The sequence below is a fragment of the Platichthys flesus genome, chromosome 9 (genome assembly GCF_949316205.1).
Source record: "Platichthys flesus chromosome 9, fPlaFle2.1, whole genome shotgun sequence".
In the NCBI taxonomy this organism is placed as follows: Eukaryota; Metazoa; Chordata; class Actinopteri; order Pleuronectiformes; family Pleuronectidae; genus Platichthys; species Platichthys flesus.
The window spans coordinates 16,565,089-16,588,946 of record NC_084953.1 but is presented as its reverse complement, the minus strand read 5'-3'; the positions used below and the strand labels follow the sequence as shown (position 1 = coordinate 16,588,946).

At 41.4% G+C, this 23,858-nt stretch overlaps 1 protein-coding gene across 1 annotated transcript; it reads right to left on the bottom strand.

The window, feature by feature from the left end:
* Positions 1-849: 849 nt before the first annotated feature.
* Positions 850-20,692, bottom strand: atp8b3 (ATPase phospholipid transporting 8B3). Its single transcript, XM_062395673.1, has 27 exons — positions 20,668-20,692; positions 20,232-20,317; positions 19,969-20,082; positions 18,170-18,268; positions 17,477-17,538; positions 16,443-16,515; positions 16,270-16,340; positions 15,505-15,596; positions 15,259-15,417; positions 13,545-13,633; positions 13,267-13,451; positions 12,558-12,766; positions 10,656-10,687; positions 10,402-10,558; positions 9,146-9,334; positions 8,894-9,006; positions 7,523-7,690; positions 7,189-7,300; positions 7,028-7,103; positions 6,818-6,941; positions 5,870-6,056; positions 5,529-5,752; positions 5,356-5,439; positions 5,047-5,271; positions 3,603-3,741; positions 3,194-3,324; positions 850-2,168 (listed from the first exon to the last, which is right to left on the bottom strand). The coding sequence occupies exons 1-27, from the start codon at positions 20,690-20,692 to the stop codon at positions 1,932-1,934; spliced, it is 3,462 nt and encodes a 1,153-aa protein (XP_062251657.1). The 3' UTR covers positions 850-1,931.
* Between the last annotated feature and the right edge of the window lie 3,166 nt (positions 20,693-23,858).

Below are 23,858 nucleotides of genomic sequence, written 5' to 3'. Positions count from 1 at the left end.
CACACTGTGCTCTCCCTCTTCTGTTACCTGTTAATCAATCAGAACCAAGTGTCTTTGTGATGGTAGAAGACAATCAGTTTCAAAACAAGAAAAAAGGTAGAAAGAGAGGGCAGGCCAGTGGGGAGGAGGATGGGGAGGACGGAAGAACAGACAGAAGAAAAGAAAAAAAAAATCAAGGGAAAAGAGGCTTTCTGAACCGCGACGAGCTGTAGTGCCTGACTGCCGAACCACTGCCCCCCCACCACCCCTCCTTCTCCCCCTCCGACACGTCCATGTGTCGCTCCATCACGTCCAAATCGGACCACACTCCAACATGAAACTCATTACACATTTTAAACTCACTCCCTCCTCACCTCATCCTGTCCCTGTTCACCTCTCCTGCCACCATGTAGTGCAACCACCCCCCCCCCCCCCAAAAAAAAAAAACAACGTGTGGTGCAAAGACCACTTTTTTCATCAACCCGCCATGACTTTCCTGCTTAATCTACTGATGATGTAACCAGCCGCGAGGAATAAAAAAAAAAATGGCTCCGGTTGGTGGCTTTTGCACAGAGAACTATGCAAACACCTGGCCCCCCCAATCTTAATCGTTGCTGCTGGGTCAGAGTGTACAACCCCTCAACCCCCTACACCTCCCCTCAACAGTTAGACACTCATAAGTCAACCTCATGGTTCATGGACCTTTGCCCCCCAACCGCCCATCCCACCCCACCCCACCCTCAAACTCCCTTTTCCATGATCCCAGATCCGGCAGACAAACCTCCAGTCACTCAGGGTACAATAGAGAGCGACTGCGGGGGAAGAAGATCACTACAGCAACCCCCCCCCCCCCCCACCCCCCCCCACACATGTTTCACTAGACACATACAGCTTTACACGAATGCCCCAAACTGCCACTAACATCAAAATGGAGTCCATGTTGACGTTTGCAAGCTGCTCCTCCCCCCCGCTCATGGCTCCATTGCTCTACAATGTTTGACCGTCTTTGTCCCCAGAGCCAAGGAAGGGCCACAATCAATGCAAAGACGCTTACATTGTAATTGCTTAAGTTTACAAAGTCGTCTGGAGATGGTGGCTTATATTGCACTCGGACAGACAGACAGACACACACAAACAGACACAGGCACATGCTGGAGAGGGTGAGTCTGCCTTTTGAGAGTGTTTGCTGAAACCAAAGATGAAATCAGAGGTATGACAATCTGGCTACCAAACCTGGAAGACAATGTTCAGCTTTCTGGGCTGCTGCTCTACGGGTGCTGCGGTTTTTTTAACGGCCCTGTGGACATTCTGCCTATTGCACTTAAACACACACGTAACATGACATACATTCTCACGCACGCACACACACACCGCCGCCCACGCAGAATTGAGGGATGAGCCCACTCACGACGTCAGGTCAGAGAGCCTCTTTTCCCTCCTCCCACTACAGACGCCGGAGAGCCTGTGGAGGACTTTTAGTTTCACACTAGCTGAGACTTTTTGAGAAGGAAAAAAATCTGAGTAATAACTGTTACAGAAAAATAAAAACTTAAAAGGATAATATGGGTAAAATTGCGTGTTTTGAAATAAATTAACAAATAAAACAATTGTAAAACAAAGCGGTGCAGTCGGTTTATTGTGTTGACTTCGATCTTTAATAAAAGAATCCCCTGTGACCCCAGATGGAAATTTGATTTTTACCACAATAGCCTTATAGATCAATAAGAATGATATTCATACAGAGGTAAGGTGTCTGTACATACTGCCTGTATGTAAAGGTAATAAACTAGATATGTGGTACATAATGGATATGTTTATATTATTTACTTTATTGGATAGCAGTAGCTGTACATATTTGCCACAAAAAAAGGATAAGTATGAAAGGTACAAAACATCTTCAATTATATGTTCCACAGACAATCTATAAAGTCACATATTTTCCCAATGAAAAGTTACATTGAAGTGCTGTTATAGTCCTTTGTGTGAGTTTGGCCTTGTGATAAGGGCAGGTTATTACTGCAAGTCATCTTCTCATCCACTGGCGGTGCTGTGCTGCGGATGCAGGTCCCGGAGCTGATGAGGCGTCCAGGCCCGGCTCCCTGAGAGAGGGCGTAAGAGGAGCGGCGGAGGGACGTGGCCCTCCTGAAATTTGTCTTCAGCTGCGTCGGCTGGAGGGACACACTGTGGACCTGCACCACAACCAGGAGAGAGGGACATCAGTGACCATGAACCCAGTAGAACGTTTATACAGCACTAAATAGGGTCTGAATAAGTTGGTGTATTGGAAACAACATCCAAAAAATGATATCATATAGAGCATAGTATGTTTATAAAGATGGACGACATGACAGCCAAATCATATTCATTGCCCCCTGGTGACTGGCTGCGTAGTGCGTGTCAAATAAGATGGTTTCTGTCATTTTATGTAGTTCTTATCTCACACACACATTTTTTTTCAAATGTTCTATTCCTGGTCAGTTTGGTTTTAAATAGTTATTCGATGTTATAAAAACAGGGTGAAACATCTTGATTGACAGCTGACAGCTACCAACACGTTGGTCGAACACTTGTATCAGCGGCAACACAATACGACAGCCCCCCCCACTACAAACACAGCTACTCAGACTCCGGCTCCAAATGACATCAGAAGCACAAGATGGCAGCACAAGTGTCCAGGATATGTTTGTATAACGGGAGGACGTGTAGCTGCATCGTCCATTGGTTCAAATTCGTCTTCTTTTTTATATGTATATGTTAAACATCAAAACAAAGAATGAATCGATATGGAAGGTTTACATATCTCTCCTTCAACATGGAATTAAACCCATCCCAGAGTGGCTCCATTTTTGGGCCACTCTAGAATATTTCTGTATGATTTGCATCTGTTCGTGCCACAATGCCTCCAGCAGTGTCAACAACAAGATACAGCAGCAAGCAATGACTTCTGTCAGAATGGACTCAACCTGAAAATTATCACTGACAAAAATACTGAAAATGTTATGTAACCAATGAGAACAGCCGAGTGACATGGCCAGACAGAATTATAAGAACCTTAAATAGTTTGAAAATAGTCTTAGAGGGATGAATGACCTGTTGAGTGCTGATGTATCATACAGATTGATATTTCTATTAACATCAAGGCATACTATAACCTTTCAACCCCTTTTCTTCTTGTCTCAGTTGTGTTTTTCCTCCCTCCATGCTGATCTCTCACCTTATGTTTATCATGGGCCGTTTGGATGACAGAGAGAGCGTGAGCGGTAAACGAGGGCAAAACAGCCGTCCAGGCAGTGAGCAGAGCTGTGAGCCACACAACCGGATCGATGAAGGCCTTATCAGACGTGCCTGATGAAAATCACACGCAGAGCAAATTAAACTTGTTCGCAGACATGTCAGATCACTCACCTCGTCAGATCAAAGGAAAACCACATTAAATTATCAGTGAAAACAACATTTCATGCTGTGCCCTGTGTTTTTATCCATGTTCTTCAAATATTGGTCGTCTCCATTTGAATCAAATCCAGCACTTGCTGCGGTAATGGGATTCTCAAATGGCCACAGCCAGGAGAGGCATGAATTCGATATAATTAAAGAGCAGAGCTATGATATGAAGAGACGTGTACCAATAAAAAAATAGTCTTTGGGCGATCTCTCAAACAGGAATCTGCTCTGGGTGATCCTGGAGACGATGAAGTACAGCACCACAGAGACACCCAAAGATGCGACACTGATCTTCGTCCAGTATCTGGTCACCAGCATGATCTGAGAAACAGAAACCTGAATTACAAGAGCATGGTACATGTGGATATATCTGCACAGTGACAATCAGGAAGAAAGGGTCGGATGTGATTATGGGACAGTTTGATTGAACAATATTTTCTAGAATTAAAAAAACTTAAATATACTTTTCAGTGTTGGTGAAACTTTCTACAATTTTTTAACAGTTTCCCGTAGAGCTCCTGGTTTAACTGTAGAATGTAGACAGATGGACGACATGACTGCTACCAAAAGGTAATGCCAACGCTTCTGCAGTACAGCTCATAAACACTACCTCCTCCACGTTAGCAGATGGAACATGGCCTAAAGGAAAATGTCAACGTTCAGAATAAATAAAAGTATCTAATGTAATGTCTACCAATAACTTTAGTTTTAATTACTTATTGGATGCTATAAAAACAGGGTGAAACGTCATGATGAGAGCTGAGACTGATTTGCAATTGGTCCTCAACACCTTGGCTCCATCCCTCGATCGCTACCATGCAAGAGGGCAATGCTTGTATCTCAGATATTTTGGAATTATTTCAGGATTGGGGAAAAAAATTTGAGATACGATGTCCATCTTTATACACAGTCTATTGTAATAATAACAGTTAATGTAAATCGTACATTTGAATATTTCCTGTGTGGAAATTGTCTTAAGAAAACTGTAGGGCTGAGGCCCAAAAATGGAGAGAAAAGCTATGTAACATTCCTGAGCACAAGTTGGGCCATATAAATAATTAAAGAAAGAACTCTTGTGCTCTTGCAGTTTTCACCACCCGTCCTTCCCTTCTTTTCAAATTCAACTAAACCGATTACTGATTTGTCTCTTATTTTATCATACCTGGGTCATACCGATTGACATTGTTTAGAATTTGATTATCAATTGTCCAACAGGGGATAAACACCTGGTCCACAAAACATCCAAACTTTTGAATTACAAAACAAGTTCAAAAAAACATTTTAAGCAAGAACGCATTTAAAAGGAAATGAAAACAGCTTTGCTTGTTGTGAAACCTAAGCAACACCCCTCCAATGTTACTCCACTTGGTCATCTCAAGAAGGAGGGGGGGGGGGGGGTGGTTAAAAGAGAGTGAGCAAGCCACCTGCCTGAGTCAGTGACTGCTCTTTATTATCAGATGTGCCACCTACCAGAATTTAAACCTCCCAGAGAAACAGTTAAGTCCTTCCCCAGAGTCCATTCTGATTACTTCAAGTATACCTTGTATTCACTGTTCAGGTTAACACAACCATGCTGTGGTGATATACTGTATATGACACGATACTTTTGTTTGACTTGATCCTGACCTCAATTGTGGCAGTGAACGTGGCTGCCATAGAGACAGTGACAGACATGGTCTGGTAGTCAAAGGCTGTGTTGTGGAAAACTCCAAGCGGGATGAAGAAGAGAACAAACGAAGAGTAGACGGCATGGAGGAGCGTCAAGCAAATGACCAGAGGGCTGGAGAGCTCCTGTCTCTGTCCTGACTTGTACACCTCCGGCCATTTCAGGCTGATCTCTGCCGTCACGTCCTGTGACGCACATGGAGAGGCAGCGGAAATATTAGGACAGAAATCTTTATTTGAGTAATCCGCTGAAAACAACCTCATTCTCACCTGCTCAAAGAAGGCCAGACACATAATTGGGCTAGCTGTGTACAAGACTGTGTACATTGCGATGAACCATATCTCATACAGAGTCTACAAGAGAGGAACAGACAGTTCAATAAAAGCAAGTAATCATTTCAATTCATTAGACTGTAAGGCTCTGCAATCTATGTTTGACTAACCTGAGCACTGAAGCCATTGAAGAAGCCAAACCATATGTGCACAAGAGCAAAGCTACAGGTCTTGAACAGGAAGTAGCGCAGGAAGATGGAAATGCGCTTGTACGACCAGCGCCCGTGGATCAGTAGCAGTCTCTGCAGGAACCGGAACTGGGACAAAGCAAAGTCTGCGCTCTGCACTGCCTGACCTCCTTCCACTCCTGCCAGTCCCACACCCACATGAGCCGCTGGTGGATGGTACAAGACAGAAGAGAAAAGTACAAAAGTGAACAGACGACACTGATCGTTAGGTTTTGTCTGCAGTAAACGTGTTCTCTGTCATCGTTCCGTGTTGACTGACTTACTCTTGATCATGTTTACGTCATTGGCACCGTCCCCGATGGCCATGGTGACTGAGCTGGTGTGTTTCCTGACCAACGTGACGATGTCCGCCTTCTGTCCGGGGGTCACACGGCAGCACAGCACCGACTGGCACTGTTCTGCCACACTCATGAACGTGGACCCCCATTCTGGTCTCTGATCGAACTCTGCCTAGAAGGGAAACATCATCAATCAGCTCAGTCCTGGTTATATTTGCATTAAACAAGCCCTGGAGGCTCTGTTTTCACTGCGATTCATTTTGTTTCATTTGCGGAGCGGATCCGGATAAAAAGACAGATCCTGTAATGCTTTTTCATTTTCTTAAACATAAAGCCATTTTCAGAAAATATCATTATCAAACTTTTAAAACTAGAATGGCATTTAGAGAATGCATGCCTCCAACAGGGTCACTTTTTAATGGATTCTTCCCTGACCCATACCGCATCCTTCAACCAAGCGTCACTGTAATCTGTCCGTGTAATCTTGCTTACAAACCAATAAACCGACACAGGTAATATACACTTTGCCTCATGAGGGCTGTTGCATCGGATTGGATCATCAGAGATAAAACTAAAAGGAAAAGTAACGCACAAACGTCATCAGAATTTGAGACCAATAACTTGCTCAGTTCCAATTGGTGCAGGGAGCTGTTAACTGTCAACTTTTTCCAGCAGAGCCAGTAACTTCAAACCAATGAGAAAAGCCTGGAGAAAGGCATCTTGCATAGTGTATACCAGATACTTTTAAAGAAACACCAGTACATGTCTGAACGCTTCATGTACAATAAACTACTACAAACTAAGCAGTGGAGGCTTGTATTTCTGGTTCAGCCGACCTCACCAAGGCTCACCAACAACACATTTTTCATGACTCCGACACAAATATGATGACAGCTATTTGGCAATTTGCAAACATAGGTGATCTGTGTTTACCAGCTCAGGTCCAGTGAGGACCACAGCAGTCTTCGCCCCAGCCGTGTTCGTGTCTACAGCCCACAGCTCCATCTGCCTGCTCTTGAAGAAATTGGCCCCTGGGTCTGGGGCCTGGAGTATCTGCCTGCAGGGGAAAACACACACAGATCAATGAGAGGGTGTGTTACTGGGTGAGTGTGCGTGTTTGTGTATTTTTTTATCATCGCTGACCTCAGCTCCTGCCATTCCAGTAATCTGGTATCAGGATCTAGTAGTTTGCAAGAATATGCGATATTCACAGCAGTCTCTGAAGGATATGGAGAAACCACAGCGGTACTTAGTTTTCATGTAGCTGCCATTCCTCCTCCTCCTGCTACAGTATGTAACAATACCTTTTTTGTCCCCAGTTAGTACCCATACTTTGAGCCCAGCCTGTCGGAGAAGAGCAATAGTCTCAGGGACGCCCTCCTGGAGTCGGTCCTCGATAGCTGTCACCCCCAGGAGCTACGAAACATGACAGTTAACAGGATTCTATTCTCTTCAAGAACAACTTTCTCTCTTTTTAAGAAACTTAAATCAGGGAAGCGTAAAGGACAGAAATCCTTAGACACAAGCTTGATTTAAAATGGTTATCTACGCAGGCCGTGCCCTGTCAATGATAGGCTATCCCACGCTAAACAGAGGATTGACAATAAACATATAAAATCACAGAGAGGAGCAACCCACCTGCATCTCCTGCTCCATCTCATCATACAGCTTTTCCAGCACGGCGTCACGGTCACAGGTCGCCATGGCAGCAGACCGGGCCAGAGTTTTACTCCATTGCATCCACAACGCCTCGGGAACAGATCGAACCGCAACACACAACGTCCTCAGACAGGCCTGAGAAAACAGCTGACAGGAGATACGTTAACTGGTTATTTGATTGGCTGCACATTATTTACTGAGTGGTCTGTCAGGCACAAGTGAAGCATCGACAGAGAAAACACAGGATATGCATTTTAGTACATGCATGCGCGCCTCAACTATAGACTCAGAAGGGAAGGACTGATGTGGAGATAACTAGTCTAATATTTTCTTTCAACTGATCTTTGGCTTCCCTCAAAACTATGATCAGAGAGTTTACATTGGATTTCTGTAGCTTCAAATTAAATTCAAGACTTTTTAAGACCAAATTAAATATCAATATGTCAGGTAGCCTTAACATATATTTTTATATAAATACACATATTTAAGACCTGGATCATAATATTTTACCACGCAATAATTGAATATTCAACTTTTCATGACCCTATATACACCTATCCTTAAAATGTTTCAAATTCAATTAAAGGAATTTCAGGCCTTAAAAAGTCATAATCATAAATCATCTGTTTTAATGATTTTAATTAGTGTTTGTTTAACTGATTAGCTCAATATTAATAAACTATGAACAAGACCAACATGAAAATGAAACTCAGTGTACAATAGACTTGACTGTGAGAAAGACAATAGGCACCTATACTGTCTCTGTCTGTAGTTTGTGAGATAATGTTGTGTTTCGAGGGTTATTATCTACTCAGCTACTTCACCTTTATTTCAGTTATGGGGAACTGTAAGTAACTCTGGGACTCTGACATTCCTTCATAACTGTTGTACTTGACATGGGTCCTAAATGTCTTTCAATATGACTTTTAAAAGTCTTGAAATTAACTTGAAACCTTCAGAAAGCCTGTATGTCAAGCTCCAGCCAGCAGCCACTTAGCTTTGTTCAATGAGCGGAAACAGGGGAATCAGCTTAGTTGAAAGGTAACAACCGTCCTGCTCCTACCAGCACCTTAAAAGTTTACTGATTTAAACACTTTATCTTGTATGCTAAACCCTTAAAGAAAGACTGTAAAAATGGTAAACTACTGTGTGCAGGGCTATGTCTTGACCAGGCCAAAGGGCAGTGCACATCCATCAACAAGACTTTAGTTTCACAAGAACTGTAATGTTGAACTGCTTAACACTCAAATGTGGACCAAAAATACCCTGACATTGTGCCATAGAAATAGTAAGGCTCAGTAGGTGTACTGTGCAGCCCACACTACTGGTTCAGAGGCAACTCCAGTTCACCTCAAGCGCTCTTTCAGTCCATTCTTGATACGGCGAGTCCTTCTGCAGTCTCTCCAAGATCACTATGTCCGCCCCTTTACAGTACAGCTTTAACCCACCCTCTGGCTCCCGAACTGGAAAGCAAGACAAAACCAGTATGGATTGATTTATTCAGGGAAGAAAGTGACAAAGTAGAAGATAGTGCAAGTATAAAACAAAACATTGGAAGGTTGAGGATATTTTGGTGGACTGTGTTTAGAGGGCAACTCTCACCCAGTACAGACATGCATCTCCTCTTGCTGGTGAAGTCCAACAGCGCCAGCAGCTGATACTGTCGAGTGACCCCGAGCTCAGAGACTTTCACGAAGTCTCTGGTCCGAGAGAGAAAGACCCAGCCCAGCTCCCTGGCTGCACCGACAAGAGTCTCCTCGTCCGGGGATGCAGACTGGTAAACCGGAGGCACTGCAGGAATAAAGTCGGGACACCAGGTGGAACTGAACACTTTGTCCGGCAGGAAGGATCCATTGTTTCTGTCAGTAACTTAATTCCTGCATCAGATTCAGGCCAGTGGCTTGGTGGGAGAAAAATAATTCTAACTAAATATTCTCCTTTCAAATATAGTTGAACCTGGGCCACGTGGTGTGTGAGATTACAGGGATTTATAATATTTTGACCTGTAACTGTAGATGTCCCAGCAGATCAGTCAGTATAACACAAGAACACAATGGAAACAAGAGTCACATGCAATAGAGATTTCATGAATTATCTGACCGGTGGTGTCGGCTATCGCCTGAGGTTTTGATTATTTCATCGAATGAGGACAACAACTCAGTGACCTCCACTGGGGATTCAATGTTTTTGTCTGCATTTGTTAGTTAGTTTGCAGGATTATTCAAAAACTACTGAATTTATACAACATTTTGAGGGAAGGATGCTAGAGATGAAACGGTATATAAATTTAGTGTCAGGATAATAGTGAAAACAATGATCATCAGTTATCGCAGTATTATGGCAGTGTTGTTAAAATGTGCTGTAAGTGTTAAACAATTACTCATGTACAATATAGTTTTATAATGACATAATATATATATATTCAATCAAAATAATGATAGTAAATTCATTATTTATCGCAGGTCCACAACTTGTTAAATTGAGTTCAGACGTCGACCCCAAATGTCAGAGTCCGGGAAAAAATATGCAACGTGTTAACAGTGGATGTTAGCTATATATTCAAAGTTTACTAAATGTTTTTATAACACACAACACAACACTTGCTTGTACTTTGAAACATTGTGAGGACCTTCATCGAAATAATGTGTTCCATAGCCCCTGAACTCTAACCTTAACCATCACAACTAAATGCCCAACCATAACTGTTAACCTAACCGAAAATGTCCTCAATCTGTGTAGTCTTTACTCTAAAGGTTTGTCACAATGATATAAGATTGAGTACACACACACACACACACACACACACACACACACACACACACACACACACACACACACTAACTAACTATCTAACTCACCTTCCTTCCACTCTGTCATGACAGTGTGACACAGAGACAGTGCAGTGAGGAACTGTCTACTGAGCGGACACTGCTCAAATCTGAGCTTCTCCACCAGGCTCGGAGCGGACATGTACAGACCACCGCACGAGTACGGGTTCCAGCTCAAGTCCATGGGCTGTAAAAGAATGACAACAGGCACATAAGCATGAACATCTCAAATCTGAAGGAAGATTAGATGAAGAAAGGCGCAAATTTGAGAGGAAATATTGTACCTCCACATCCTCTGCTCTGACTGATGCATCACCTGTGAACGTAGGGAAATTATTGTACTGGTGAAAAAGGATTTAACATGAAACGCAAAGAAAAGAAAGACAGAGGGACAGACAGACAGAGTGACAGACAGACAGACAGACAGACAGACAGACAGGGGGTCTAAAGCAGGAAATGGCTCAGACACACGACATATGGTTGAACTGATTCAGACATGGTTTCAGTTACAGTTGGTCTTCTGTGGGCTGCTGTTAAATATTTAGTAGACAGACTCGTGTCTGTTGAATCTGAACACGTTAAGTGTCTCCTGTTGTCCCTCTCTTGAGGAAAGAGTTTCATCTGTGGTTTGTGTCAGGCCACAACCCCAGAGGGATCTTTGATCCACTGTCAGCCGGTGGGGAAACTCTGCAATGCTTCATGAATTAATACTGCATGAAGAAAATCACATGCGTGTTCAACAGGAGGAAATCTTTGAACTTCACACATTCTTGATTAGACACAATCAGGTGCCAAACATAGACTTGAGTTAACAAATATCTGAGTGTCTCACTGACACTTGTGTTGTTTTTGAAAAGGACCCTTTCATTAGAGCTTTAAAACTTTTGTTGTTATCAAGTAAAGGAATTCTTTTTTTTATCACTTGAGCAAAATGTTCAGCTTCTGTCATTCTTTTCCCTGTCAGAGTTTCGATCTGCAGTATTAAGGAATTATAAAGAAAAATGTTTTTCTATTGAATTGAGCATAATAGTATAATAACTGTTATATTATTATATATCTCTTATTAATATGACTGTTTTAAACATACATATATATTGAAGTTATATACATATATAACTTCTGATTTGATTACATCTGGCCTGGGACAACAGAGGGAAATTTGCCTATTGGCTTACTGCCATATTTATAGTGTTTGTATTGATATACACTGTCCCTGAAATATGAAAGTAAATTATAATAAATGAAAAGAAATAAATGTTATAATAACTGACACAGGGTTTCTAATTCGAAGGTTTTCCACTCGGCCAAGTTGCTTATGTTTTAATTGCTGTTTGTTCATTCGATTGCTGGAGGGTTAGGGTAAGATTTTCTTGAAACTCATTGGAAGGTTCGGCAAAAATGGAGAGGATTCCATTAAGGGGAAGAGAATATTTGTTTCCTCTCTCTCAACATGCTTGTGATTTTCTCATGTTATAACACAGAGATCGTTATGAAAACACTTCAGTCACATGAACCGTGCTAAAATCTGCGAACGGGTGTAATTTGAAGCAGATCCGGATAGTTATCCTGATGTCCTCATACTTGTTTATTTAACGTGGTATTAAATTGGCCAATCAGCCTTAGCGGAGGTATGCTCTCTCTGAGTGCCCTTCTAGTTTTCAAAGTAGGAAGAGTGAAGTGTTGTTATCTGTTTCAACTTTACAGTCAACCATGGCTATTTCTTGACATAACAATTAAATACATTACGAAAAGAGGCATTTTGAGTGCATGCTTCATTCTTAACTTTATGTACATCCTGTTGAAACAGTATTCTTGTGTAAATCTAAAGAGGCACTCGGAGGGCAAGTATAACACCCTATCTCACCATATGAAAGAAAGAGACCCTTTTAAGTTTCCATAAAATCGGTTCAGTAGTTTTTGTGTAACCCTGCACATCTTGTTGGCGGATGTAATAAAAGAGCAGAGCGACGAGGAGAAAAAAGGTATTTGTTTTTTTATGAGAGGGTGAAGTTGTTGAAAAACCGTGGTGGTTGAAACTTCTATCTCTGCCAGCCTGTACACTGTTGAGGTCAGGCACTTTGTTTTGAGCTGATTATAGGTGGGTGTTTACTTACATTTAAATTTCTTATAGAAAATTTACTTCTGTATGTAAATGAGTATTGTAACGACCATTATGTCGTTGTTACCGTAGATCTGCCCAGCTACGAAGCACTGTCTGAAGAGCAGACGGTTCTGAGTTAGCGTCCCGGTTTTGTCGCTCAGCAGGTATTCCACTTGGCCGAGCTCCTCGTTCAGCGAGGTGTTCCTGGCCTGGGCCGGTCTGTCCGCCTGCTGCCAGTACATCTCTATATCCCAGCCAATAAAGTAGCTGTGGACTGTGTGGATCAGCTCAAACCTGTGGACACACGGCCATGGAAAACAAGGCAGTGAACACGAAAACACGTGCGTGCATTAGGTTAGGACAAAATATCAATATGGCAATATATCATCATCCTGACTCATTCGACTATCGATATGCCACTGGCAAATTTTTATATTTACTAATCATTTTTATATTTTTATATACATATCTAGTGTATGTTTTGCCAGTTTATGGTTATTTTACATTGGAACGATGGCACATGTGGACATTGACGAGTAACAGTGTGTTTGTGACTGTGAAACTGACACCAAATTGCAATGAACTAATTCACAAATCCTGCACCAAACACTTAGACCGATGTTGTGATGTATCGTGATACGATATCTATTATCGCAGAATGGCTGTATCGCGATTTGATCCTAATCGCAAAAGGTATTCTATCGTAATGTATTGTGTATCGTATCATAAGTTACACTGCGATCCCCACCCTTTGCATGCATAGCGGATTGTGGAGTATTAAATATGTAACTAACGAGATGTAGAGGGCTATGGGCATAGCTGGGCTGAGCAGGATGATGTAGCTCCAGTAGGCGAGGAAGCCGGTGTAGACAGGATTGCCGTTAGCCACCAGAACATTTGAGTGGCCCGTGACCCGACTTGAAAACACACCACTGCCGATGGCGAGAAGCAGAGCTGCCAGCAGCAAAGTCACGACTATCTGAAAACCCAGAATAAAGACCAACACAGTGTATATGAACAGCTCACTGCAGCGCTTCACGGCCGTCATCCCTCTCGTCTTTCACTCACTCACCCCGATCACCACGAAGTTGAAAACTTTCTCAGTTTGCGTCGTCTTCACTCGAAGTTTTCCGCTGTTCTTTAGGATTTTGGTGTCCGTGCCTGGTACAGAACAAGATTGCTATTAGATGTGGGGAGGCCATCCTGCAGCCAGAGGGCGAGAGTTCGTGTTCCAGTGTCAGCGTGCATCTGCACATGTGCCCTTGAGCAGGATGCTGAATCCCTATATCAGCTCTGGGGGTGTGTGACCCCGCTGCTGAGAGGTCAGAGGAAAGAGAGAGTCTCCCTTGCGGGAATCAATAAAGTACTACAATAGGTTTTCTAGTGGTGTTGTCTCTGTATCTCGTAGGCTGCCAGAAGAGAACAAGCTGAAGGTGTGAAAATGACAAAACTGAGAATGTGTCACATCGTCAAACTGTTCAAGGACTGAAAACTGACTCAAACTGATGATAACATGTCAACCTCGTTCAAACATCATTTAAAGTAAGCTCAGTCAAGTGTGTGTGTGTGTGTGTGTGTGATTGTTGTGTGTGCATGCGCGCGTGTGTGTGTGTGAGGAAGGTGAAGAGTTATAATCAGGCTAAACTGGGGTCAGACGTTTCTCTTATGAATGGTCTAACCCATCGCTGGAATTTGATCTATTGATCTGCTTCACCAGAACGGAAAGGGTCACAGCAGTGACACCTCAGCCTGGTTCGGTAATATCCGATCAATGATCACTTAAAGGAGGGGAGGGGCCTGTAATCAGCCAGACGTAAGCAGGTCCACTCCTGCAAGAGTGAAGTACTGTCCATAATTAGCAGTATAATGTATTCCACATAATAAAATGTGTCATTGAAGGGGGTGGAGGCCAGAGTAGGAGGTGAAAGGATGGTGGAAACAGAGTATTTTATTTCTTTAATACACACGTCTCTGGAGCGTTGGCGGTCGGAGGGATTATGTTTTGGGGTTGTAGGTACGTTCGTCCAATTCTTTGGAACATGGTCTTAAGAACGTCTAGAGGGAATTTCTTCAAATTTAGTTCAAATGTTCACTTGGACTCAGAGAAGAACTGATTTGATTTTAGTGGTTGAGAGTCGAAGGTCAAGGTCTCACTGAACCAATGTTCTTGTGAACGCGATAGCTCAAGAACGTCTTGAGGGTATTTCTTCAAATTTTCCAATTGGACTCAAAGATGAACTGATTATGTTTTAATGGTCAAATGTCAAGTTCACAGTGACCTCATGATGTTGTAAACATTGCATTTTTGGAACACCCAAGGAAATCTGGCACAAACATTCACTCAGACTCAAGGATGACCAGATTAGAATTTGATGGTCAAAGGTCAAGGTAACTGTGACCTCAAAAAAACTTGTTTTTCCTCATGAACGTTTTAACCTTACCATGAACCAAGAGTCTTGAATCCCTTCAAGTCAAAAGAAATGTTTTTGGCCTCTTGAACAAGAAATCTCAAGTCTGCTGGAATTCTGACCAGTTGTCATTTGGACTCAAAGATTAATTGATTAGATTAAGGTGGTCAAAGGTCACGCTGCCCCCATATGTGTGTAGAAATCATTTTTATGTTGAGAGACTGCAGTGTTATATAACCACAGAGAGTCTTAGTCTTGAACCCAAGAGGCCAGATCAAGTGTGGCTTGTATTCACTTTATGAACAAAAATGGTCTCATCCTTCCACTATCCAGCATTTCTCGATCATATTTACACCCAATAAATGATTCTATATGTACCAGTATATATGGTCAGGCCATAAGCGACCTCTGTGTTGCGTAGGACTGTTCCCCGCAGGAGGATGTGCTCGCTCTCCAGCAGATGACACTCTCCCCGCCAGTGCAGCTCTCCTCTGAAGGTGTACAGGCGATTGTTGGGCTCCTCACACAGCACGACACCTGTGAAATCACAGGTTATTTCTTCTATTTCTATTGTACTTTAAAATTAGCCTATGTGGAATCTGCATTCTTGATAGAAAACACCACCGTCGAATGCGGCAAGGGTCTCCTCCACGGGGTGAGCGGTCAGCTCAGAGTGTGTGGCGCCGGCCGCCTGCCGGTACTTGAGGTTGGTCTCACTGTGCAGGGAAGAAACAACTGTCAGTTCAATCAACACCAAAAAACAGGTACAGCACTGAAAAGACAAGGCAAGTTTGAATAATCACACTAAGAGTCTTGTATTCTTAATTTACGGTTTAAGAAGCAAAATTAGTAGTTTTCTATCAAGTTAAACAATCCAGAGAAATAATTAATTAAGACCTTTCACCTTTTAAATAAAGGCTCATATAACTGTCTTGACCGTGCAACAAACCAAATCATCGTTACGGTAAAAAGACAAAATGAACATTTCACAAACTGACACCAATCTTTGACTAATCACGTTTGTTCCTTTGAGGATTACACTGATCAGGTTTTTGCATTGAGACCCAAGAACTATAGACCTCAGGCAGCCAACACAGTATCACCAATATAATCACTTCTTAAAACATATACATTTTTTGTGCTATCATTTTTAACTATAATATTTTATATGACAATAAAATTAACAAGACTGCATTAACATTTATTGTATAATCTTTTTTATCTGTTTTATTGCCAAAATGACATGCAATGTATAGTTAATACAATCATATAAATAACTTATATTCTTTATAAGATTAATCAAATTCAAAATTGATAGTCAAAAAAATGTCAGCAGAATGAGGCATTAATCCGAGTGAACAGACTGATACAGCCGACTGTGATGCTTACCCGTCGATGTCGGCTGTCTCCACATAACACAAACTGTGAGGCTCTGAGCTGTACAGGAGGAGAAGGTCTGCCTGTGAGGAAAGAAAGTAAATCGGAGCCGTGTAGGACAAACTAACAGTTAATTGATCAGACACTTTGTTTTCCTTCTTGTCTTTGTAAATTAAGCGTCTTACTGGGATGACTTGGTCTCTGTGGATTCGCAGCACGTCTCCCACACACAGGTCCTTCCACTGTGCCGACTGGAAACTGATGCATAGAACAGATGAGCAGTATTTACATTTGAAAATAAAAGGTAATATTTGCTTGTCTCTAAAAGCATAATTACTCTACAAGCACAACACGCTCGACTTGAAATTGATCCGATTTATCAATTTATTTGAGACAATGACACAAATAAAATATCTCCACCACCAGAATTTAAAATGGTGGACTAAACGTTCCATAAAATGGACCAACACTATTCAATGTCTGTGTAAATCACAAGTTATAAATGAGATGATGTGATGTGGAAGGTTTGATTTCATCAGTAATGACAGAGGCATTACAACCATAACAAAAACCTGGTTGTAATGACAAAGGCAAAGCAGACCTATATTTACCTATATTCAAAGAGCTGATGTTTCCGCCCCTGTCCGTTGATAAGTTGGTTTTAGTTTTTATTTTAGCACTTTCTTTAACATTGTCATTTTTTTTTTTTTTGTTTTAGTTTTTCACTAATACTCTGACACAGAATAATTCATGGATCTGGATTAAAAAACTGGCCCATTAGGACGACTGATTTGCGTTGGAAAAAGTCTGTGATTTACTGAGTTTAAATCATGAAAGTGCAGAAAGATACATATCTTTCTTTTCAATATACAAGCAAACTCTCTTTGTCTGATATTTTGAAAACTATCCACTTCCAGTGCAGTTACAGCACAGTGGAGGTTAGCGTATAAATTCCTCTCTGTAAATTTCAGCTCAAAGGAAAACATCAGAAATCAAGCACAGTCAGAAACACAATGGAGTAAATATATCTAAATATGTCATCAAGAAATTGGTCATTGTGCAGACAATCCGAAACAGTGTGTTATTGTCCTGCTTTATTGCACAAAGGGACCATCTAGGGATTCTCTCATTCACACTTCATTAGAGCTTCATTAGAGGGCCGTTTCAAACAGAAACTGCACCGAGTCCTGAGAGAATAAAACACTGTCTTTGTCCTCACCTCTGGGAGATGAGTATGTCACAAGGTCGGGTGTTAATCTGAGAGTCGCTGCGTCTCCTTGCCTGGACCAGGGATGGAGGGAGAAGAGAGGGAGACAGACCCACGGCAGGAGGGAGAAGGAGAGAAGGAGATGGATTAAGCAGTGTGTCGAGGAGGAATGAGAGTGGTAGACAGGGAGCGTGGGAGAGGGAGAGAGGGTGGCCGTGAAAGGTTGGACAGGAGAGAGGAGAGAGGAGTAACGCCATTACGGGGCTCTACAGTGACACCAGCTGGGAGATTTACACCCTCACCTAAATGATTAGTCAATAGAGAGGGGTCAAGCAAGCGTTTCACCCAGAGCTGTTAACGACCGTAACTCAGTGATGCACTTAACCAGAGAATTCTCCATGCAAAACATCACGCCTGCATTTAAAAGGAAAAGCTTTAATGATAGCAGGGAAAATTAATGCTGCTGGGATGACTGGTTTTGTCAATGCGGAGAGGACAAGGAGTCAATGAGGACAATGAAGGAGAGAAAAGAGTGCACGTAAGTGCCAGGTGCATAAATGGCTGCTTGCGGCCGATCGTATGTATGTGTTTAAGATCACGCACTTGTGTGTGTGAGCATGTGCATTCATCGTGGAGGGATAGTCCATCTCCCAGTACCCCCCCCCCCCACCCACCCCCAACCGAAAAAGTGAGTGGCGTGCTCACCATGTCATTGATGAGGTCTTTGCTGCCTCGCACGGTCAGCACGAGGAGCAGTGGGATCATGGAGATGTACCACGGCACGGATGCTATGACAGGGACACACTGCACACGATGTGTAGGCACAAACACGCAGAGGAGGACAGAGAAAAAAAGTAAACACACACATTGTATAAACCACACACACACATTCACACACACACACACACAACATCAGCTGTGATTATAAATACCAAATATACATGTATTTCCATTATAACCCTTTAAATGTAATGCCACCATTTTGTTATAGTAAAAAACACAAAGTCGATTTTGTTCTGTATCGTACATGGTAATGAGGTGATGGGAGGGTTGACACAGCCCAGGATTTGTCACTGATAAGCAAGATTGTAACATTTCATTACATTTCAATGTATTTGTTTGGTAAAAAACTGATTCCAGTCTTTAAACATAATTCCACAGTTTATTGTTTAAAAAACAACACTTAAAAGGAACAATTTTCTGTTTACTAAAGGAGAATGAAAGTTTCTTAACACAGCTTGGGATATGTCACTGATTAGCAATAGCACTCTTTAGCTTTTTTATTGTGTCTTTTTTTATTTTAAAAGCGCCTTACATAAATTTCCCCTCCCTGAAACTGGTATTAAACATTATATTTTCATTATTATTGTTATTGTTATTCTATTCTTTTTCAAACAAATGTCATGAACGCCGGAAAGGACTAATGTGGTCTCTTAACAGTTGTTCGGTTTAAGTTACTATAGCAGGGTGGTGAATCCATCCTGTGGGAGACATGTATTTGGTCAAGAATGTTTATCCTTCCAGATGAAGCCCTGAGGCTGCAGCACAGAGACTTGATGTGGGCTGTGGATGAGCAGCTTCAGATGGTCTGTACGTGCAAAACCAAACTCATCGCCTTTATCTCATCTTACATTTTATGAATTAACTTTATGATCTTATTATATTATATATATATATATAATAGAGGCCCCGTCTTGGCCGATTGCTACAGTTATATGTTTAGGTGCTGCACTTTCTTACTGCACATTCATATTTATCAATTTAATATTGTTCCTTTTTTCTTGTAAGTCTGTCCTTGCACATATTCTCATACGTAACTGTTTTTTCACTTTATACCGATTTGTTCTAATGGTCTTTTGAGGTGTTCTCCTTGCACTTTGTTCCCTGAATCAGTATTTAGCCAGCTGCAAGTATCACATCATAATTTAATCTCAATGAACAGAGCATGTGTAAGGATGAGGCCACAGCATTACTCCTTTGACATAGCTTTGTCTGGGAACTCAGAGGAAATCCTGTTATCTATAAAAAATCCAGACACGGTACAACTTAGATTTGCTTTCCATGTTTGTTTTTTTACCTCCACCAGGGAGTATGTATTCATCTGTGTTTGTTTGATTGTTACCAGGATTGCACACAAATTACTTGTTTTCCAGGAAACCTGCTGGAAGGATTTGATCTGGGTCAGTGGAGAAGCCTCTATGTTTGGTGCAAAACCAGATCAGGGGCCTGATTCAGGGTTTATTTAAATTCTTAAAATCTTTAGATTTTCTAATTTTGTGAATTTATCAAGCAATAATGCAGAGTTGGTTCAGAAAATAATCCAACATCTGGTGCAAATATTTTTGCAAAAGATTGATCCGGTTTTCATGTATTTTTAGGTTACTGTACAGTATCAAAATATTTCAACTATATCAGAGAATGGATGTGTTGCCCATGTAAACATTTTGAAGAAAATTTCTGTGTACATATATGTTTATATATATCTGATGCAATCTGAGTCTGACCTGCATCACCACCATGAGAAGGAAATAAAGATTGGCCGCCCGCTGGAACTGTTCAAACAGCGTCAGGGGCAGAAAGGTCAGGGGGGAGTACTTGTAGCTGCGCAGTACATTGTCCTGACGACCATGGATAGAGCAACGGACAGAGAGAAGCACAAGGGAAACACAACATACACATCAACACATTTACCCGCATCTAACCATCCTGTCAACAGTTGTTAGGGTGCCATGTGGAGGAGAGGAAAGCCCGTGCAGCTCTGACTCACCGCGTAGCGTCCCCAGCCGAAGCACAACAAGGATTTCTTCTGGTTGTGAAAGTGGCGGCTGTTTGCCCTCACCTCCCATGAGAGGCCTGTGAGGGAGTCAGAATATCTCCAATTGCACACAGTGATTTCATGTATCATTTTCCTCAACAGACAACAGATGGATGTTTGTGAGGTTCTGTGGGTGTGCAGCATTGAGAAGGTAAAACTGATTCTGACCACTTTTAATCTGGATGTGAAGGCCACAACCTGCGACAGTGAAATTCTCTGTTTTTATGAATATAATTATAAGACATGTTTCATTTCATATTAAAAATATTGAGCTTCTGTCTCTCTTACACTTACATCTCAGTAGATTCGGTGAGATGGAGCAGCAGTGTGAAACCGCAGATGAAGAAATAAAGCGAAAATTAAGGATGCATGATAGAAAGTGACGTACCTGATTCAAAACTCTCCTTGGCCATGACGACGTGCGGATGTTTGCAGACTCCTATAACACTACTGGAGGGAGACAGCACAGTAAATCAGCTTCTTGTGTCCCATTCTAACATGTGAGAATTGTGTTACCATGCTCACCTGTGGCATCGTTAAACACAGACAGGAGGCTACAAAACACTGCTGATCTAAACTGCTCGGATTCCGAGTGTCGGCATCAAACCTGCGACAATTCAAACACAAAGAACTGCAATGACTACTTTGCCTGTTGCTTATTAGTCGAAACCTCAACCATGTCTCTCACCAAATTATTAGCAAGACAGTAAACAAGCCTGTTCTGTATACTAACCATTCTTGTTTCTGTAATAAATCACAAGAAGCAACATATGAATTACCTGTTCAATTCAGGGAGGAATACATTTACCTGCAGTGTTTTCCACTTCTGCATATCCAGGCGACAGAGCTGGCCAATCAATCAAGGAGCTCCACTGACCTAACTAAACATTAACATGTTTGTTTTCATAACCACTATTCACAACACACAAGCACACACACACACACACACACACAGACCTGTTTCATCCATCACCCTCCTCTCTCTTTGTCCAGCCTGGCCCCGCCTCACTCCTCCTCCTCCTCCTCCTCCTCCCAGGTAAAGGCTCCGGTGTCACAGCCTACTCCCCATGCACCTTACCTGAGGAGAGACAGAGGAATGGAGGAGGGGCACCAGATCCATTGGAGTACTGGCATAACAAATCACTGTTTGGTTTGACTTGTTCTTGCAGCTGTTTAAACAGTAAGAATGTAAATGATTCTAGTATTTGGGGATAAAATATGACAATCCAGACCCAGAAATAAAGATATATAACAACTGGATGATTTAGGAAGTAATCTAAACAGGAAGTCTTTGTGACTGTATGGTAATGGTACTTTTGTGCCATGACAACAGTGGGAGTATTGGTTTACAGGAATGTGAAGGCAGTAGGACTTTGCATTCACACCGGGCCAACACCCCCAGTACTCCAGTACTCATTCACTGCACTCCTTCTTGTTTGGTTTCTCACGTACTCTCGTGACATATACACAAATATAAAATCATTATTTGTGTTTTGTCCTAAATAGAAATAAAATTTAAGTTAAAGTTAATGTTATACAATTGTTTTTGCATTTATATCTATATTTGTATGTTTATATATATATAATAGTATTATATGCAATATAAAAATAAAGTAGTAGAATAGAGTCTTGACCTATTATGATAAATAAATCATTCAAATTAAACATTTAACACAATTTATTTTAAATCACCGCAGTTTTCATTTATATATTATCAGTGTTTCTATAAAGAGGAAATGAATGTGCAGAAGTTAGTTAAAAGAAAAACACAAATCTCTATGTATAGATTTGGGATTAACATCAGTCGATCTCTGCATCAATTATATAGAAGTCTTCAAGATAATCATTGTGTCTTTTATGTATCTCATGCCACCTGGTGGAGGTACGCTCCCACTGCAGTCTATCCTCCTCAGGAGGGTCAATAAGGTTGAGATTGTAAACAATGGCACCTCTGAACAAAAGCCAGTTCCCTGCATTTATATTTCCACTCAGTGTCAGTTACCTGTACATATGTGGTTTCATATCTCTTTGTCTCATATCTCTTCCCCTGTGTACGTGAGCACGTCCCCACAGAGGCCACACGCCAGCGCCTGAACGTGTGTTAATCTTACGTCTTACATGTGTGTATGTGAGTGTGTGTGTGTGTGTGTGTGTTTGATTCCTATCTATTTTCACAGCTGGGCTAAACTTGAGAGTGGTTAGGCCGATGTGGCATAGACGCTCCTAAAGGCCTCCACCAACGATGACAACAGGCCAGGCTCCTTTCTCCACCACAGTTTAACCGTTGCTCGGCCGACCTCACAACCAGAAAGACGAGTCAAATTCTCATTCTTCAAATATGTGGGTAAGAGCAGCGAGCTATAGAGAAATGGTAGGTTGTCACAAATTATTGTCAGTGTTACAAAACTGTCTAAAATCTAAATATTACACAAAACTAAAGGTACCCTAAATCTAAATGCATTACATTTACCTCCAGACATCATCTATTGTGTGCTAGTATGGTCAAACACAAAAAGGAGGAAGCCATAAGTCTGTCCATCTGGTTTTCTGGTCCAACTAACACTCTTTTTACTATTTTAAGTTTTATACCCTGAGATTTAATGATTTCTACTCAGGAATGCCCATGAAAATTCTAACCTTCAGATGTATCAAGTTATTTAGGGGAATAGGAATAAGAAAGTCAACGTTTGGTAATAAATATAATGAGGAACTATAGAGCTAACTTTGCAAGTTGCAATTTTTTTTATATAATTATTTTAATTATATTTATATAGAATCTATTGACTTCATCACAGTCACATCAATGTGTCCACGACTCAAGAGATGATGGCCATGTCTCCTGTTCTGATATATGATCAGGCTGTTAAATACAGTATCTCTGCACATCTCCCTGATGCCACGTGTATTTTATTTTTATTTTTGCAGAACGTTTTTATGCCAATAGTAGTTTTATAAAAATTATTTATTCTTGTTTTATTAAATCTGTTCTTACTTTCGCTTGTATCAGCTGGTACATGTCACGCTCAGCAATAACCTTCATCACCTATAAGGTGAAGATTTTAAAGAAGGGCCGAACAACCTGGCACCTTGTTTGATTAATTTGTTTCAACTCTATTTGTTTGTATATTATTTATATTATTCTATTGCTCTATCGTTTTCAATCAAATTTCTTGGTAACCTGAATTCATGTAGCCTCACAAAATAAAAAAAATTAAAAATAAACCATGACCTGCCATCATTATTGCCACTTCTAATTTACTTCTACAGCTTTAATGTTCTTGGAACTGACCAGCTGACAAATGGATATAGAGCTGAGATCATATAACATTCTCATCACAGAGTGAAGAAGTGGAGACAATAAATGGCACTTCCTTTTTTTCTTGTTGATAAAAACTGGATCAAACTCTGCAGAAACAAAGATGCTACGTGTCAGTGATGTTTAAAAACGTATGACCGCTATTGCTTCATAAAAACTTAACACAGACAATGGAAACCACACAAAAGTAATTCTTCACACATTATCACACTGTCAAAAATATAGTTTCCAGTTCAGACCTCTCAGGTGTTTAGACAGGGCTT

What these genes read in the sequence shown, in the direction of transcription:
- atp8b3 (XM_062395673.1), bottom strand. Translation starts at nt 20,692, where the DNA reads ATGGCCAAGGAGAGTTTTGAATCAG. An exon ending in GACCCTTGCCGCATTCGACG is followed by an intron (nt 15,418 to 15,504) that starts GTGGTGTTTTCT and finishes GTGATTTCACAG; the next exon opens with GTGTCGTGCTGTGTGAGGAG. An exon ending in TCAGAGCAGAGGATGTGGAG is followed by an intron (nt 10,559 to 10,655) that starts GTACAATATTTC and finishes ATTCTTTTACAG; the next exon opens with CCCATGGACTTGAGCTGGAA.